This window comes from Eleutherodactylus coqui, chromosome 1, assembly GCF_035609145.1.
Source record: "Eleutherodactylus coqui strain aEleCoq1 chromosome 1, aEleCoq1.hap1, whole genome shotgun sequence".
NCBI classification, from domain to species: Eukaryota; Metazoa; Chordata; class Amphibia; order Anura; family Eleutherodactylidae; genus Eleutherodactylus; species Eleutherodactylus coqui.
Window position 1 is genome coordinate 7,501 of NC_089837.1, and position 20,249 is coordinate 27,749.

General features: G+C 48.6%; 1 protein-coding gene across 1 annotated transcript; it reads right to left on the reverse strand.

Moving 5' to 3' along the window:
* Positions 1 to 7,106: 7,106 nt before the first annotated feature.
* TP53 (tumor protein p53) lies at positions 7,107 to 20,195 on the reverse strand. Its single transcript, XM_066594233.1, has 11 exons — positions 20,051 to 20,195; positions 12,071 to 12,145; positions 11,663 to 11,738; positions 11,430 to 11,591; positions 11,168 to 11,351; positions 10,763 to 10,872; positions 10,575 to 10,684; positions 9,914 to 10,032; positions 9,766 to 9,833; positions 9,610 to 9,686; positions 7,107 to 7,297 (listed from the first exon to the last, which is right to left on the reverse strand). The coding sequence occupies exons 2-11, from the start codon at positions 12,139 to 12,141 to the stop codon at positions 7,210 to 7,212; spliced, it is 1,065 nt and encodes a 354-aa protein (XP_066450330.1). The 5' UTR covers positions 12,142 to 12,145; positions 20,051 to 20,195; the 3' UTR covers positions 7,107 to 7,209.
* Positions 20,196 to 20,249: the final 54 nt, after the last annotated feature.

Genomic DNA, 20,249 nt, shown 5'->3' on the forward strand with positions numbered 1-20,249 from the left:
AAAAAAGAGGGACCGATCATTGTATATAACTCACAGTCGAGCAGGAAACGCCATAGAGTATTGTATTGAGGCATCGCTTAGTCTATGTTTGAGATGTATAAACGTTGCCCGGGTCTTCTGAAGGGCCTTGGGGGAGCTCCTGGTGGCGAGCCGGCAACCTAGGGGCTCACTCAATGGCAAAAGCAGTGGAGAAAGTGGCTTCTGGAAGCATTTCTTTCAGCCATTTCTCCATAAATTCGCAAGAGCTTGAGCCTTCCGCACGTTGTGGCAGACCTAGGATGCCCAAGTTGTTCCTGCGCAGCCTATTTTCTAAGTCGACTGCTCATTGTGTCCACAGATTTGCCACTTTCTCCAGCTCACGAAGCTTGGGTGAGATAGGCTGTATTATGCTCCAAAAGTGAGATGCGGGCTTCTGCTTCTCCAACTTGCTCGCTTATGTTCTGTCATATCAGACCTAAATCTATCTTGACCTCCTGGATTTTGCCAATCAGCGAAACTGTGCTGGTCCGGGTTGCCTGGAAGGAGCAGGATTAGGTGCTGCAGATAGCTGTCCAGTAGTGTCATTGATGGCGCGTGCTCCACTTTTAGATGGCTCATGAGCAAATTTCTTTAAGCGTTCAGATATTATTGGAGATAGCTTATGGCTTCCGTGCATGCAAGAAGATGAGGACCGTATGGTTGCGGTTAGTTGGGTACGTTATTAATATTAAAGTTTTGGACTGGAGCAAGCCCTTTAATTCCAAAGCCAGTGTGAAAAGGTCTCTCACAAGAAAATAGCAGGACTGGATTGCTAAATATGTCTCAGATGCAGCTCATGTTATCAGTGTGCAAAGTCTCATGTAGGTTAGTGCCCCTTTAAGGTGAGCAGGTCATTCTAGTTTCAGTGGTGCACAGGCTGCTGCTGTGAAGGCTAGATCTCTTCCTTTTTGTAGCTTGTCTAGCCACAACAAGGGGTCGGGGTCTGCCAGCTTATATTTGTAAAGAAAAAGGTGCCCCTAAATAGCTAAAGAACCCCCTGCCAAGAGGGCCTTGTGTATACTCTGCCTTCCCTCCACAGCAGGTGTGCTCACAAAGGGTTAATGCTAGGGCTTTCTCTGCTTCTCACTGGGATGGGGAAGAGAGCAAAAGACTTAAGTTTTATCTGGATGTAAATAGAGGATTTATAAGTCCAGACGAGCTGTGCCCCTGCTGGGGCGTGTGTAGTTATGGGCAGGTGCTGTTACTACCATCGCCCATTGCTAGAGCTCTGCAAACAAACTCCGGCAGTCTGTAGCTCACAGCAGGGAGCCCAGGCTGCCTCCTCCATTGAACACCATGGCAGGGGTGCCAGGGAAGAAGTGATGCCCTCCTGCTCCTCTGATGAGATGTGCTGCATGTAAGTCAGAGCTGGCAATGGCAGCCTCTCTGCAGTCCTGCAGCCGGGTCCCAGGTAGGATGATCAGTCTCAATAGGGAAAGGGAACTCCCAAACTGCTCTGCTGCATTCCTAGAAGGGAAGTCTCTGCCGGGGTACTATGTGGTCTGCCAATTCCTCTGGAGTATCAGAATATTCACAGGATTACAGACAGTCTCAGCGGCACCTAAGGTAGATGCTTGCAGACTTCATGAGTGCCAGCCCCCACCGATCTCTGGTCATGTGATCGCCCTTATCCAATGGATCATGGCCATCATGTAAAAGTTAAAATACAGTGTAAGTTTAATGCTCCGTTGTGCATACGGACATAAGATTAGGGCAACAATATGTTTCTGAACACAGGACAAAGAGAGGGTTCCATGTGGGGGTAAAAGTCTCCATTCATATGTGTGCTGTGCAAAAAAAATTAAAATCATAATTTCTAGGTCGTCATCATCCCGATGGCCCCATTCCAATGGAAGTTGCCCTCTGACCTCAGTAGGGACAGGAAGAGTTTAAAAGCACCTCCCCATGCTTCAGTGTCTTCCTGTCCCTACGGTGGCCAGATGAAGCAAGGACTTCAGGAGCAAGACTTACCGCACGCTGTGCGATCTCGGGAGGTTAGAGGTCGGGGCCGCACACCACCGCCGTCCCTGCATCCCCGAACTGCGCCGCCAGTCGCCGCCGCCGCCGCCGCCGCCGCAGCAGCAGCAGCAGCAGCAGCAGCAGCAGCAGCACTAGTCTTCCCTCGCGCGGTCCGCATCTTCAGGCCGCTGCCGCGATGGGATAGTTCCTCCTGGCAGGGGAAAAGCAGCGCAGCTTCCCAGAGCTCCCTGTGCTTCCGGGATCCTCAGAACGCATAGCGGTGACGTCATCCGGCGTGGTGACGTCACATGCTCGACGTCGGGGGTCGTGGCTACCGACAAGAACCGGGAAATGGCGCCAAATTTGAAAATCTCCCCCTAAGAAGCAGGCTCTGCTCCATAGAAGTCATCCTGCTGACTGCCAGAAGTGCCAAAAGCATCTACCCACAACAGCTCAGCACGAGAGGGAGAAACAGAGACCCTACAAACTGTGAGTAGGCTATATGCCAAAAAATGGAACATGCAAATTGCCATTTTATGCCGAATCGGATGCATATATGTTCTCCTTTTTTTCTCCCCTCTCCCCCATATCTTGCGTATGGGTTAGATGGATAAAGAAGGTCCGAAGACTAAGACGAACCACAGAAAAAAGTCCAAAAAATGTGTCCTCTGCAGTAAAAGGCTCGAGGAAAATTATAAAAAACCCCTATGCGAGACTAGCGGAGGAAAAAGCGGCGTTGAAACCTGACATCCGCTGTATGATTAGAGAGGAATTACAGGCCTCTATGGCATCCCTCCCCCATGCTCAGCCAGGTCCATCACGGGTCCCTAAAAACACCAAGACAAACAGAATCGGCAAGCTCAATTTCCAGCGAATCCCTGGAACTCCTGTCAGAGGGAGAACTAGAGGATCCGCCAGCATTAAATCGAGGACGAGAAAAAATACTATTTCTCCTCGGACGACATTGGGCACCTCATCAAGGCAGTGAGAGAAACAATGCAAATAGAAGAGGATCACCCGCCCAGGACAATCTAGGACCAGATGTTTGGGGGCCTCCGATCAAGACGAAAGACCATGTTCCCGGTCAACCAGACCCTGCAACAGGTGATTGCAGATGAGTGGCAGGAACCCGAGAAGAGGCCATCAGTCTCAAGGGAAATCCGGAACCGGCTCGCGTTTGCTCCTGAGGACGTCCACCTATACCGAGAGACCCCAAGGGTCGATATACAAATTGCAAAGGTGGCCAAAAAAAACCCTCCTGCCTTTTGAGGATGCCTCGCAACTCTGACCCAATGGATAAAAAGATCGATTGCCTGATGAGAAAGGCCTGGGAAGCAACGTCCTTTACCGTCGAGGCCAGCATAGCATCAACATCCGTAGCCAGGTCCATGGTCCTATGGCTAAACAGGCTGGAAACATCCATTAAAGATTGGGCCCCTAGGGAGGAGTTAGCCAGTTGTCTCCCACTCCTAAAAATGGCCACCGCTTTTCTAGCCGATGCATCAGCGGAGACCGTTACATACGGCGCACAAACCGGTGTCCTCAGCAATACCACGAGAAGGGCATTATGGATAAAAACATGGGCAGCGGCTGTAACATCCAAAAACAAACTCTGCGCCATTCCGTTCCAAGGGGAATACATGTTTGGACCCATCTTGGCCAAATTTCTGGAAAAAGTCGGAGACAAGAGCAAGACCCTTTCCTCACAGAAAGCCTTACAGAAAACCATCTTTTCCAAGGAGGACACGGCAGCCACCTCCTGAAATCAAAGAAAAGGGAAGACAGGAAGATGGTCGTACCCCAAGGGAGGTCAGGGTAAGGAAGCTCAACCCTCTTCTGAGCCAACAGGGGGTAGATTAGCACACTATCCGAGCCAGTGGCAGGGGATAACATCTAACCCCTGGGTACTTCAGATAATTGAAGCGGGGTACCGAATCGAATTCCACTCTACCTCCTAGAAGATTCCTCCTAACCTCCCCCGGGTTCCTACAAGAACAAGGGAACCTCATAAAAGGCGTACAAGAACTTAAGGACTTAGGGGTCATTGCGCAGGTTCCCGATCACGAAAGGGGTGAGGGATTCTATTCCCCCTTTTTCTGATTAAAAAACTGAACGGCTTTATCAGAACTATCTTTAATCTCAAGGCCCTAAATAAGTTTATTTCCTATGCAAAATTTAAGTTGGAAACCGTGAGGTCTATCGTATCACTAACAGACCCAGATAGCGTAATGTGCACTGTAGATCTCAAAGACGCATATTATCACGTCCCGATAGCCACAGTCCACCACAAATACTTAAGGTTCGCCCTGCGGGAGGGTGACGAAATCCATCACTATCAGTTTACGGCCCTACCCTTTGGGATCTCGACTGCTCCTCAGGTCTTCACAAAAATAGTAATAGAGATGGTAGCCTATTTCAGGTGAAACCAGATCCTTATTTTTCCATATCTGGATGACTTTTTGTTGGTGTCAAGAACAGAGGCCATACGCGCAGACCTGTCCATAGTCCTGTCTACCCTGAATGATTTAGGGTGGATAGTTAACGAACAGAAGTCCGACTTGACCCCAGGTACATGGAAGGTATATCTGGGCGTACTACTAGACTCCCACATCCAGGAATCTCGGCTTTCACCATCCAGAAAGGAAGACCTTATCCAAGCAGTAACCTCTCTGGGCCAGGCTACTACAGTATCTATCAGAGAACCAATGAAAGTGCTCGGTATTCTGACAGCCTGCATACAGATAATTCCATGGGCCCATACTCGGCAACTACAAGGGTTCATCCTTACCAGGTGGGACAAACGGCAGACCTCCCTAGATGAGGTGAGCCTGACCGTCCAAGTTTAAGAATCCCTACGCTGGTGGACCTCACAGAGGAACCTGAGTAAAGGTACCTCCTGGTCACGGGAACCCGCCATATCCATCACAACAGATGCCAGCAAAACAGGATGGGGAGCGCAAGTAGCCGACCTAAATCTACAGGGAACCTGGGACTCCCAAGTAGCAAAACGCTCATCTAATTATAGAGAATTAAGAGCGATCTTGGAGATTCTTCGTGCGGCAGAACCCCATTTAAGAGGAAGGCACGTTAAAATCTTGACCGATAATATGACAGCCCTGTCGTTTGTTTGTCACCAGGTGGGAACGCGACACCCACACCTCCAACAACTGACGGCAAATATACTCCGCTGGGCGGAATCCACCATGCGGTCCCTTTCAGCGATTAATCTAAAAGAGTCCACAAACGTCGTTGCCGACTTCCTGAGCAGACAGAGCGTCCTTCCAGGAGAATGGGGCCGGAACCAGCGAGTCTTCAACCAACTAACCTGCCAGTGGGGAGAACCGCAGATAGATCTGTTCGCCACAAGGGAAAATACAAAGTGCCGGGACTTTTACTCGCTCAACCCAAGAGACAACCCCTGCGGAGTAGATGCCCTGTCTCAAAGCTGGGACATGGACTTGGCCTACGCCTTTCCCCCCTTCCCACTGATCCCACACACCCTCAGAAAAATCCAGGCCAGCCGGGTGTCAGTCATCTTAGTTCTGAAAGCCACCAGCTGATCCCGTTGTACATATGGACATAAGACTAGGGCCACAATGGATATGTTTCTGAACAAGACAAACAGGAGTATCCATGCTGAGGTGTACATCCTCATTTTCATGTGCACTACAGAAATATAATGTAATATATAAAACATTTTGTTTTTTCTCCCCTAAATTGCATTAATTCCTGGAGAAAAAAACTGGGGTCAAGATACTCCTCACCCCCCTCAGTGAATACATTACGGGATATAGGTTTTAAAATGGGTTCATTTGTGGGGGTATGTAACATTCTGAAACCTATGAGCCTTTGTCATCTTGGCTAGAAACGCAAGCTTATGTTTGGGGGAAAAAAATGACAAATTCAATTAAAAATTATTGAATTAAAAAAAAGTTTAGTAAGTCTTTGATCGTATTGACTTGCAGAATCAAGTCAACAATTCATTCATACCAGAAGATGGCAGATGCTTCTGGACATGTCAACAGGACCCACTTGCCAAGGAGATTTCCGATCCCCTACATCAAGCCCCATTTGATACCCAGATGTTTAACTGAACCTTGGGGCACCAAAATGGTTTTCAAGACACAAAACCTAGGATTGTCCCCTTTCTAACTTCTCACACCTAGAAGCCTCTGAGTAGTGGTCCGACATGTACTCCATCTCCCCTTGAGTACACAGTGTCATCGCCCAATACTCTACAGCCTTCAGAGTGGCTTCTGGGCTGCCCAGTCCATCCCCGAGCCCACCATAGACTCACAATGAACCCTCCCATGAATGTGATCAAATACATACAGCAGCGAACTTCAAAAGGACAGCCCTGACAAGACACCAGACGCAACCTCAATAGTGTAGATGAGCCGACCCAGCAACAGAAACGTTTCAGCAGCTGCATACAAAATCTTTAGCCAATTGACTAACCTCTCGTGCAGGCCATACCCAAAGAACAGAGGAGAGTTATTCATGTCAACCTAACCGGCATACCGTCCCTGTGGTCGCCGGGACTCTGCATTATATGGCCTGCAACAGGGCAATGCTGGGCACACCTGACCAGCCAATTAATCCTTTCCAATCCACCGAATGTCTTCCAACAATCACTAAAGCCTGTACATATCAGATGTTGGAAGACGTCAGACAGGGTATACTTACAATATTCTGCCGGCTGCTCTGACACATTATGTAGTTACTGGCTTTAGCCAGCAAATGGCACCGTTGTACATGGGCAGAAACAGCAAGTCGCATGGGAAACCCTCAAATCAAAAGATGGACCGGAAAGGGTTAAACACCACTTTTACCAGAATCTTTTTGTACATGTTGAGAAGTTCTATAGGGAGTCAGTTCTTCGTATGTGTGGAATGAGGGGTATAGGAGTATAATGGGCATTATAGGCCGCCAGAACACCCCTGACATCGCAGGGTAGCGGACACCTTGTTCTGCTCAGCAGGCGGCAAGCTGTTAGCAAATGAAATCAGCAACATCTATCAAAGAGCAAAAGCACCTCTCCAGGGCCATCCATCCATGCCCACCATTGTCCTCCGCACAGCAGGCACAAGCCCTGCCCTATCTGCCAACAAGAAGATTGACAGACTGGATTAGAGGAAACCTTTTATTAAAAAAAGACAGACAAATGAAAAAGGAACTGGCAGTGATCGTTAGAAAAGCGGTAATAAAGTGAGCGGGGTAGGGGTCTGCGGGTCACTCCGAGTCCTGCTCATCCTTCACCAGCAGCCTCTTTCCTTTCTTGGGTTTGATATCCTCACGACACTTCTTGCATTTCATGGCCCTACAAAAGAAGTTGACAATAAGGTCTGCTAAGCAGCACACAAGATAGCAGTCAATGGGAACCTCACCCCATGTGACCCTCAACGGTCTCCACACCTAATAACCAGCTCCAGCCATCACAAGCACAGAACCTGTGGCATCATATGGACAGCCACAGGACTCAGCCATACTGGGATGTTAGCTGCTCAGACAACCTCTAAGATAACCATTAGATCAATGGGGTCCCAACTCCTAGCACCCCCACTGATCTGCAGAAGGGGCCACAGTACTCTGCGAGGCTATGGCCTCTTCAATGTATACGGCAGCGCGGCGTCGCCTCATTCACTGAAATAGGTCAGAGCTGCCGAACACCAAGTGACTAACGGATGTCACAGGCCGAGAAGGCTGTCAGGAATATGGCCGCCACTAACCTTAGGCTAGATCAATAATTATGACCCCTTTAACCTCTTCACACTCAGGACATACAGGTGTGCAGGGTTTGTATGGAGAGTGATTGTGAGCCAATCCCACTCCATACACAGCGAGTGCCGGCTGTCTGACTGCTGGCACTACAGTACCCTGGCCAAGCCCCTCACCGTCCAAGAAAAGTCTGCCTCAGGTAGTGAGCTGCATCTCAGAATGAGAGCAGCCATTTGTACCCTGAAGACCGATTTCTCCAACACTCTGGTCCTGCAGGCGCCAGACTTCACCAGGTGGTTTGTGGTACAGATGGATGCCAGCGCTTAGGGCCGTGGCGCCTTTCTCAGCCAGCTAAACGCAAGGGGAGAACACCACCCTGAGCTTTAACCTTTACCAGAGAGGTGGCATACGCCATGGAGGAGAAAGACTGCTTCGCAATTCTGTGGGCCCTAGAGAAGTTACAGCCATATTTATACGGGTGAAACTTCACCATGGTGAAGGACCACAACCGCCTCAGCTGGTGGCGGGGCAAAATGGCAGACACTTCCGATGGAGTCTAGCGCTCTAACAGAATGATTTCTCCGTTCAGCACTTAAAAAAAAAAAAAAAAGTAAGTCCAGTCAAGACGAGGCGACCGGGATGGGCTTTGGAAGTGATCTATAGCGATCGACCACCGTTGCCCATCTAAAAGGGGGAGATAGTGAGGGTTAGGCCTTAGGGTTATATTCAGCATCCAGGTTTTTGTCCGCTTTATAATCCCAATGCCCGCCTTCAATAGCTGGAATGCAGTTACTGCGGTTTATCAGCTTCCCCTGCCTGCTGATATTCCCATTTAGAGACGGCCATTGTCTCCCCTTCCCCAGACAAGAGCTCTGCTGTGAATAACCCCCTTCCTTCTCCCACTTGTATTTGTTGGGTAGTATCAGCATGAAGATACGGAGTTGTATGACCTGCATTTGTTAATGTAGTCTCAGGAAGCTCATTCATCTACGGCTGGCTTTGTCTGACTGCTGATCAGCAGTGGCCATTAACCCTTTATGTGCTGCCAATTCTGACAACAGCAATTAAATGCCCCAATTGCTATTCCAGAGTCCTGAATTTACAATGAAAAACTAAACTACAAAACACTCGTCATCACTGGGCAATAAACAAAAACAAAATTACACCAAAATTCAGTTTTTTTTTGGTTACCTCATCTCTAAAAAAGCAATCAAGAAGAAACTCCAAGACAATACAAATAGCAACTACAGGACACCCTGCAAAAACGAGCTCACACAAATGAGTCAGCGGAAAAATAATGACGGCAGCAGAAAGTAAAATCATCTTTAGGAAAAGAAATCGAAGAAACCCAACTTAAATCTGGTATCGGCTTAATCGCACCAACCCACAGAATAAGGTGTTGTCATTTTGCCACAGTGTGTACGCCATAAAAACAAGACTCAAAGATGGCGGAATTGTGCCCCCACCCCCCATGTTACTCCACTTTGAAATATTTTAAAGTTTTGCAGTATATCATATGAAACCTTAAAGAGCACCAGTGAAAAATACAACTCGTCCCGCCAAAAGTGGGAAGGAAAAGGGTTAAGACAGCGTTTCCTCCAACTCCAGTCCTGAAGGCACCCAAACATGTCCTTTTCTGGATTTCCTCAGGGTCCTTACTATAGGATATCCTGAGAACATGACTTGTTGGGGGGTCCTCAGGACTGGAGTTGGAGTATACTGGCAGCTTTCTTACTGTCCACTAGATGTCAGCACCACACAATACAGCATAAAATAAGTCAACCAAGGCCTCCCTTCACAGCCTGCAGTAAAACATGGCCACCTCCTCATCAGGACCCAAGGAGGGCACATCCCAGGACCTGGGACTAACAACGTAACCCCATGAACAGTGGAATTACAGGCCCTTGTACTTACAGTTTCTGCAGATTATCCTGTGACTCCAGAGCATCATTGATCCTCTTCAGCATCTCATAACGCTCGCGACCCTTCACCTACACAGAGGGGGGAAGCAAAGGTCAGGAATATGGTGGAGAAACGGGAACACGGATGGACATGTGGACAGCACAGTACCTTGAACATGAAGATCTCCTCCTCCTTCTTCGGAAGAGTAGAATCCGAGAGAGGAGTCATCACCGGAGCTAAAATCCAATAGATACAAGGTGTCAGCATACATGACATGTGACATCCCCCACCCCCACATTTCCCCAACTCCTCCCACCTCTCTTTACACTAGTTTTCTGCTCCTTCTTCTCCAGATTTTCTTCCTCTGTCCGGCGATCCCGTCCTGGGCAAGCACAGATCCGAACCTCGAAGCTCCGACGTCCCAGGAGTAAGCCCCTTAAAGGAATGAGAGCACATGTAGGTAAGGAGATTCCTGTTACATCATAACCAGTGAGACAAGAACACTGGAGAAGCTGAGGAGCCACCGACGCGGGGAGGGGGAGTCAGCAGAAGAGCCACAGACGCGGGGAGGGGGGAGTCAGCGCCAGCACAGGAGCCACCAACGCGAGGAGGGTGGAGTCAGCACCAGCACCAAAGTAGGGAGTATAGGAGCCACAGACACAGAGCGGGAGTCAGTGCCAGGGACAAGAAAGGGAGCAGAGGATCCACCGACACGGGAAGGGGGAGTCAGCGCTAGAGAGCAGAGGAGCCACCGCCACAAAGAGGGGGCATCAGCACCAGGAACAAGGTACGGAGCAGAGGAGCCACCGAAACAGGGAGGGTGAAGTCAGCGTCAGAACCAGAGTAAAGAACAGGAGCCACCGACATGGGGAGGGGAAGTCAGCGCCAGGGACAAGGTAGGGAGCAAAGAATCCACCGACATGGGGTGGGGGAGAGTCAGCGCCAGGGACAAGGTAGGGAGCATGTCTCACACTTACTCCTTAGACTCCAACGTGATGATGGTCATGATTGGCCGGCGGTTCATTCCACCCATGCAGGAACTGTTACACATATAGTTCAGGAGAAGAACAGTGCACTCGGAGCCCACCTGTGGACAGGAGCACATTGGGTAAGTAAAGCCCCCCAGCCAGATAAGGCCCCCGGAGGAGTATCCAATAGTTCTTACCTGCGGCACCTCATAGGGAACACAGGCGCTGTGCCGACCGTTGGCGTCCTCACTGTAATAAGCCTGAGAAGTACCCTCCACGCGAATGAGGTGATTTCTCGGAGCAAAGTCTGCCAGTAAAGAGAAGGAAGCAGATGGAAGAGCGGCACACTGTGTACGACTGCAGAGTTATCCCCCCCGTTGCTACAGGGTAGATAACAGACCATAAGCAGCCCCTACTGCAATATACCCCCAAACATCGCTTTCCTCCTCCAGTACACATCCCTCCTCCAGGATATCCCTGTACACCTCCAGTGAGGAGGAAAAAAAGTGTGTGTGTGTATGTATATAAAACAAACATACACACACAAAAGTGCTATATACCCCTCCAAGGGTCACACACCCCACCATCCTGAACGCACTCACCGTCCCCATGCTCGCTCCTCTCATGGTGAGGGCATCGTCTGACCACCTCAGCCACGTGCTCCGACTTCTTATATACAGCCACGGCACGCACAACCGCTCCGCCGGGGGGTACGCTCTGCACATGGATCATCACCGGACAGGTCTTCGCTGACTGACAGAAGAGCTTGTTGAGGTCCGGAGAATACTGGAAGGACAGGGCAGAGGGTCTTCAGTACCCCCGGGAGGAGCTCATGGCCGACTAGTCAGACATGTCCGTACTCACTGTGCAGGTCACAGACTTGGCCGTCCCATTCTGCGGGAACTCCAGCTTTAAAGCGTGCTGCCCAGGGTAATCCTCAGTGGAGGGCACAGCTGAGGTGGGCACTGGGGCAAATGTGGAGCTCACCCCCTCCTCCTGCACTGCCGTCAGCGGGTACTCAAAGTCCTGGAAGAAAGACTCCATGAGAACAAGGTGGGCAATAACAGACAATAGTGACACACCCCAGAAATACCTACCTGGGGGACACCCGAGAGGGGGAGCAGTACAGGGTCACTGCCCAGCATACCCGCCTGGATATTAGAAGCCGGCAGCCTGTAGGAACAAAGATCATGACATCAACCAACGCCTCCCCCTTTTCCCTGTGGAGGGGGGGGGGGGGGGCAATATAGGAGGGGGCCATGGGCCCATTGCCCCTTTCCCTATGGGGACAATACAGAAGGAGGGGGTGGGGGAGGTCGGTGAACAGTTTAGCTCAGCATTCCTATATAAGGAAAGTGACTGATCTCCAGGGACATACAGAAGGTTTACAGGCAGTTCGGATAGCAGTGCGCCACGTCTGTCCACTGGTCATGTCTGGTATCACAGATTAGGCAAAACCTGCAGACATGAGATTCCTCCAGACCCGAACATGTAGTGACACTTACAGACTCCAGAGGTCCTCAAAGGTTTCCTGACTCAGAGGAGGCTCCATAGCACCATCACTAGGTAGGTCCATGTTACTGCAGAGAGAAGAGAGGACATTATACTGTAAGACATGAGGCAGGATGCATAGCGCCACCTAGAGACAACCCGCACAACGACAGGAAGAATGTATGCAATATAGGGGGGGTGCTGTTTGGAGAGCACCGCCGTTCCAGAATATACAGGGTTAATGAGAATGAAGGGGCAGATTTGGGGATTTAGTTACAAACTACAAGAGGAACACAATTCTCACCCCCAACAGATTGGCACGTTCCATATTCTGCCACATTGCAGCGCTGGGTCTTGTGGTTTACAGGAAAATGGCGACACCGCAGGAGAAAGTGTGAATCCATTACTCAAGTGCGACGTAAATTCTGGCGGTGATTCCAAGAAACAGCCGCCTTGTCAAGAGCCACAGAAAATAGGTTGAACTTTGTTGCATCTGCGAAACGAACAGCGCTGGTCACCCACGAATGTCTCATATAAAAGACACCCAGCGCCATTCTGTGGCAGAAGGTGGAAGTGACTGGTCTGTCATAGAATGGTAGGGTTGGAAGGGACCTCCAGGGTCATCAGGTCCAACCCCCTGCTTAATGCAGGATTCACTAAATCATCCCAGACAGATTTTTCCAGCCTCTGAACACTTCCACTGAAGGAGAACTCCCCACCTCCTGTGGCAACCTGTTCCACTCATTGATCCCCTCACTGTCTAATATCTAATCTGTGTCTCCTCCCTTTCAGTTTCATCCCATTGCTTCTAGTCTTTCCTTGTACAGATGAGAATAGGGCTGATCCCTCTGTACTGTGACAGCCCTTCAGATATTTGTAGACAGCTATTAAGTCTCCTCTCAGCCTTCTCTTCTGCTAAACATTCCCAGATCCTTTAACCGTTCCTGATAGGACATGATGTGTAGACCGCTCAACATCTTGGTAACTCTTCTCTGAACTTGCTCTAGTTTCTCAATGTGGTTTGTAAATTGGAGTGCCCAGAACTGGACACCGTATTCCAGATGAAGTCTGACTAAGAAAGAGTAGAGGAGGATAATGACCTCATGTGATTTAGAATCTATGCTCCTCATCCCAGAATTGTGTTTGCCTTTTTGGCTGCTGCATCACACTGTTGACTCATGTTCAGTCTATGATCTATTAGTATACCCAAGTCTTTTTCACATGTGCTGCTGCTTAGCCCAATTCCTCTTGCCCAAATGTCAGACTTTGCATTTATTCTCCTTAAATACCATTCTGTTAATCACCGCCAACTGTTCAAGCTTTTGTAGATCTTTTTGAATACTCTCCCTCTCTTCCCTAGTGTTAGCTATCCCTCCTAACTTTGCGTCATCAGCAAATATGATCAGTTTCCCATCAATTTCCTCCTCCAGATCATTTATAACAATGTTGACCAACACTGGGCCTAGGACAGAGCCTTGTGGTCCCACTTGATACATTCTTCCATCCTAACAGTTGCCTTGTCAATCCCAGATTTGGTCATTTTTTCAATAAGTATGGTATGAGATACTTTGTCAAATGCTTTACTAGGGTCAAGATATACTATATCCACCGCATTTCCCTGATCAGCCCAGTCAGTGATTCTGTCATAGAAGGAAATTATATTTGTCTGGCATGACTTGTTTGTTACAAACCCATGCTGCTCTGGTTAATTACTCCATTCTCATCCAAGTACTTGCATACATGCTGCTTAATAATTTGTTCAAAGATCTTTTCCTGTATAGGGGTCAGGCTCACAGGCCTGTAGTTTCCTGGATCCACCTTCTTCCCTCTTTTGAAGATAGGGACAACATTTGCCCTTCTCCAATCTTCTGAGATGTCTCCTGTTCTTTAGGAATTTTCAAGGATTATGGTGAGTGGTTCAGCAATTACCTCCGCTGTTTCCTTTAGTATCCTAGGATGTCATTCAACTGGACCTTAAGACTTGAATTAATGTAAATTAGCTAAGTGTTCCCTCACCACCTCTCAGCTTATATATAGCCTACATTCATTTATTTCACCAATAGAACACGGAAGATCAGTTGATGGTTCATCTTTCTGAGAGAAAACAGATACAAACCTTGGACCTTCCTCTTGTCAGTGATGTGAGGATTGCGGACTGCAGTTTGTTGGTAATTAAACCCCCAAATCTGCTGCTGAATATGTTAGAGGATGATTAGACTGTATAAACTAACGATATATAGTCCAGTGATCACTAGAGTGCCGTATATCGCGGGTGTGTACAGTCCAGTGATCATTAGAGTGCCGTATATCGCGGGTGTGTACAGTCCAGTGATCACTAGAGTGCCGTATATCGCGGGTGTGTACAGTCCAGTGATCACTAGAGTGCCGTATATCGCGGGTGTGTACAGTCCAGTGATCACTAGAGTGCCGTATATCGCGGGTGTGTACAGTCCAGTGATCACTAGAGTGCCGTATATCGCGGGTGTGTACAGTCCAGTGATCATTGTAGTGCCGTATATCGCGGGTGTGTACAGTCCAGTGATCATTGTAGTGCTGTATATCGCGGGTGTGTACAGTCCAGTGATCATTGTAGTGCTGTATATCGCGGGTGTGTACAGTCCAGTGATCATTGTAGTGCTGTATATCGCGGGTGTGTACAGTCCAGTGATCATTGTAGTGCCGTATATCGCGGGTGTGTACAGTCCAGTGATCATTGTAGTGCCGTATATCGCAGGTGTGTACAGTCCAGTGATCATTGTAGTGCCGTATATCGCGGGTGTGTACAGTCCAGTGATCATTGTAGTGCCGTATATCGCAGGTGTGTACAGTCCAGTGATCATTGTAGTGCCGTATATCGCGGGTGTGTATAGTCCAGTGATCACTAGAGTGCCGTATATCGCGGGTGTGTACAGTCCAGTGATCATTAGAGTGCCGTATATCGCGGGTGTGTACAGTCCAGTGATCATTAGAGTGCCGTATATCGCAGGTGTGTACAGTCCACTGATCACTAGAGTGTGATCTAGTCAATCTTCACAATAATAATAAATCTTTATTTGTATAGCACCAAAATATTCCACAGCACTTACAAAGACAGGGGGAATACAGAAGTTACAGAACCACGGTTACATAGTATTTAGTTGAAGGAAACCGTAGGAGTGAGGGTCCTGCTCCAACGAGCTTACATACTACAAATAATGGGGTGATACAGAAGGTCAAGGGGCTGGAGATGTGTAGGTATAGGGGGGTGGAGAGTGAGGGATGCTATACACAAACAATGGTCAGACATTTAGCCGTGTGACGGCAAGAACAGTGTGACTGCAAGTGGCAGCTGACGGTGGCTAGCAGGGATTGCAGTCAGTGCGTCAGGGAGCATGTTATCATGCGGCATACAGAGGGGTTTAGTTTAGGAGATATGGTATGCTTCCCTGAAGAGGTATGATTTTAGACCACGCCTGAAGTTTTGAGAGTCCTGGATAGCCTTTGGTAGTGCGTTCTAGAGGATTGGTGCAGCTCTGGAGAAGTCTTGGAGGTGGGAACGAGAGGTTCGAATTCAAGGGGCACTCAGTCTGATTTTGTTAACAGAGCAGAGGACGTGGGCTGGGTGATGGATTGAGATGAGGGAGGCGATGTAAGGTAAAGCAGCACTGTGGAGAGCTTTATGGATGAAGGTACTGAGTTTAAAATTGAATTCTGTATTTAACGGGCAGCCAGTGCAGTGACCGGCACAGGGCAGAGGCGGCCGAGTAGCGGCTGGACAGGAAGATGAGCCTGGCTGCTACATTCAGAATGGACTGGAAGGGATAGAGTCTGGAGCAGGGGAGGCCGATCAGCAAGTAAATTGTAGATCCCCATTAGGATTAGCCCTATGCTTGAAAATGCTGTCTGGTGTGCTACTTGTGCAATCAGCCGATTGAGGGCGCTCACTGTTGCACAAGATGCGTGCTCGTCGCACATTTGGAAGCCCAAATCCTGGATTTAAATGAGTGACTGGCAACACTGAGATCCATTGACAACATGGAAAGGAGTTTGCTGCTCACTGAGCACTCACTGGGGTAGAGGCGGATGGTAGTACGGAAGAGCAGGGGGGAGCAGGCAGCTAGGTGGGTGACAGATAGAAGGGGTAAAGGGAAGAGAACCAGGGAGGCTAGTCCTGAACTGGCACAACCCAACAAGTCTGCTCTGTAATGGCATTCCCCTCATTTGCCAACTTTACAAGCACCACTGGGGGAAGCGCAGGGCAGGCTAGACAAGACCTAGTGGTGGGGGACTCAATTATTAGGGGAACAGAGGGCAATCTGCCATAAAGACCGGGATCGTCGAACGGTGTGTTGTCTTCCTGGCACTCGAGTTCGACACATCGCGGATCGGATTGACAGATTACTGGGAGAGGCTGGTGAGGATCCAGCGGTCATGGTGCACATTGGCAATAATGAACAAATTAGAGGTCAATGGAGGACCCTCAAAAACGATTTTAGGGACCTAGGATCCAAGCTTAGGGCGAGGACCTCCAAGGTGCTTTCTCAGAAATACTACCTGCACCACAAGCCACACTAGAAAGGCAGCAGGATCTTAGGGAGGTAAACAAGTGGCTCCAGAGTTGGTGCAAGAAGGAAGGGGGTTCAGGTTCAAACTAGGGGTTCAGGTTCATGTTTAAACTAGGGACTGTGGGGGAGGGCAAAAAGAGAAGCAGGGGGTGGGGGAGTAGACAGTGTAGATAGCGACCTGGGTCCAAGTAATGGGAATGGGGGTCGAGCAGGGGGTGAGGTTAGTACAGTTAGAACTGATAGTACCATTAGCACAACCATATAAATTGTATGGCTACGAATGCAAGAACTCTAAGACTGATTGGTAAAGTGGGTGAGCTTGAAGCGAGAATGACTGATGAAAACTATGCTATAGTCGGAATAACGGAAACATGGCTTGATGACAAGTGCGATTGGACGGCAAATTTACAGGGTTAGGCCGGCTTCACACGAGCGTGACGGGCTCCGCCGCGTAATATTCCGCAGTGAAGCCCGTCACGGCGCCCCCCAGAGACCCCATACTTACCAGCGGAAGATAGCGTCACGCGACGCGCGCCGGCCGCGCGGCGGTAGGCGGGGAAGCGTTTTTTCACGCTATCTTCCGCTGGTTGCAGCGGGAGATAGCATGAACGGACGGCTTCCATTGACTGCAATGGAAGCCGTCAGCGCGTACACCCGCGGCAAATAGAACATGCTGCGGGTGAGGACGGGAGATTTCACGGTGCGAAATTCCACGGTGGAATTCCGCACCGTGAGCATTGTGCTATTAGGTTCAATAGAACCTAATAGCAGGGGGCAACGCAGCGGATTTTTGCCGCGGATTTACGCAGCATAAATCCGTTCGTGGGAAGGAGGCCTTACAATCTCTTCAGAAGAGACCATGGGGAACAGAAAGGGGGAGGGGTTTGTCTGTACGTTAAACCGTACTTAATGCCGAGGCTACGGGAGGATATAGGGGTAGGAGATGAACAGGTGGAATCTATGTGGGTAGAAATACAGGGAGAAAAAATAAAATCCTGATTACCACAATATAATTAACTGCCACCTATCATTCAATGAGAAGCCTCATCAGGGAGCGGCAGAAAAAACTCTGTACAAATCCATTAGGGGACAATACAAGGATTTCTCCCATGATCTATTTATACCCTGCGGAATAAGTTGGCGCTATACAAATATAGATTATTATTATATTATTACCCAGGACTGCGACGGTAACAAGAGGGCATCCGCTACGTCTAGAGGAAAAAAAGCAGGTTTCATCACCAACACAGAAGGGGGTTCTTTACTGTACGAGCAGTGAGACTGGAAAGCTCTGCCAGAGGACATGGTAAAGGCAAAATCCATAAAGGGATTCAAGAGGGACTAGATGTCTTTCAAGACCAGTGTTCCCCAACTCCAGTCCTCAGGGACCACCAACAGGTCATGTTTTCAGGATTCCCTCAGTGTTACACAGGTGATGTAATTATTGTTGGTGCCTCAGACATTGCCAGCAGTGTTCTTTCCATAGGAGATCCTGAAAACATGACCTGTTTGTGGTCCCTGAGGACTGGAGTTGGGAACACTGTTCCAGAGCACTGTGATATTACGGGATATAGACATTAGGTGACCAGCGGGGTTGGTGATCCGGGTCTTGGAGTCCGGGAGGAACTATCAGAGGTTGGTCCAGGGATTATTCTGACTGCCACTATGGAGTCAGGAAGGAATGGGCTAATTGGCTTCTGCCTCATTGGGATTTTTTGCCTTCCTCTGGATCAACAAGGAAGGTGGGGTTGGTTGAAACAGATTGAACTAGATGGACACCGTCTTCATTCAGCACAACATGCTATGTTACAGACATCAACTAATGTTTGTGATAGATCACACACTCACCAGCCCTATATACGTACAACCCAGTTATCTCCCAGCTCTGTGTCTGTTTTATGTGACGTACATGCAGAGCCTGACAGCACCTGTGATGTCAATTGCCGGCTCTTAGCTCCGCCAACTGATCACATGACAGTGACATCACATGTCCTTTATCCTTGTGCACTGAATGAGGGATTAGGGGCAGACTACATCCCCCACAAATCCCTGTGGCCTCAGTTGCTATGGATACAGCAGTACTCAGTCTGGAAGTTTGTACCTGGTTGTGAGACTGCCGCACACCTGTGTGGAGACTCCAATAAATGACACCTCACAAATGTCCACATACATATATTGACCAACACTAAAGCATAGTCTTTCACGTCTCCTGAACGTGATATTAGGTCATTTTAAGAGCTAATGCCGCCAACACCAGTCCAGCCTTCACCTAATCATCAATCGTTTAGTAAAAGCTGAGAGAAGACTTAAAGGGGTTGTCCCGCGAAAGCAAGTGGGGGTATACACTTCTGCATGGCCATATTAATGCACTTTGTAATGTACATCGTGCATTAAATATGAGCCATACAGAAGTTTTTCACTTACCTGCTCCGTTGCTAGCGTCCTCGTCTCCATGGAGCCGTCTAATTTTCAGCGTCTAATCGCCAAATTAGACGCGCTTGCGCAGTCCGGGTCTTCTTTTCTCAATGGGGCTCCGTGTAGCTCCGCCCCGTCACGTGTGCCGATTCCAGCCAATCAGAAGGCTGGAATCTACAATGGACCGCACAGAAGCCCTGCGGTCCACCAAGGGAGAAGATCCCGGCGGCCATCTTCAGCAGGTAAGTAAGAAGTCAAAAAAAAAAAACCCGTTTCGGCGCGGGACAACCCCTTTAATAGTCTACAAATATCTGAAGGGCTGTCACAGTACAGAGGGATCAGCCCTATTCTCATCTGCACAAGGGAAGACTAGAAGCAATGGGATGAAACTGAAAGGGAGGAGACACAGATTAGATATTACACAGTGAGGGGGATCAAAGAGTGGAACAGGTATACATATATACACACACACACACACACACACACACACACACACGTTATCAATCACTGGTTATCTCACACACACACACGTCATCACTAACTGGTCCTCCTATGTATACAGTATATATATATATATATATATACACATACACACACACATATACACACTGTATACATAGGAGGACCAGTTAGTGATGACGTGTGTGTGTGTATATGTGTGTGATAACCGGTGATTGATAACGTGTGTGTGTGTGTGTGTATATATATATATATATTTTTATTACTGTATACAGCTAGTAGATAACCAGACATATATGTCCCCCAGTTATCTCCTAGCTGTATACAGTATATACACGCACGGGTTATCCCTCATCGGTCCTAGCTGTGTGTGTGTGTGTGTATATATATATATATATATATATATATATATATATATATATATATATACACATACATACACACACACACGTTATCTCCTACCTGTATACATATATACATGGAGGTTATCACTCACAGGGCCTACTATGTATACAGTAATACACACCCTGGTTATCTCCTAGCTGTATACAGTAATACACAGCGGTTATCACTCACCGGTCCTCCTATGTATACAGTATATATATTTCCGCCCCGGTTCTCTCTCGGCTGTTGCGCTTTATCGCTCCCTCCGTCCTCGTGTTGGGAATTCCCCGGCTCCCATCATGCACCGCACTGTTATTTCTTCCGGATCGGCTCCTGATTGGCGGGGTGTGTGGGCGTGTTCACTATGTTAATCATTTTAATGTACACGCCC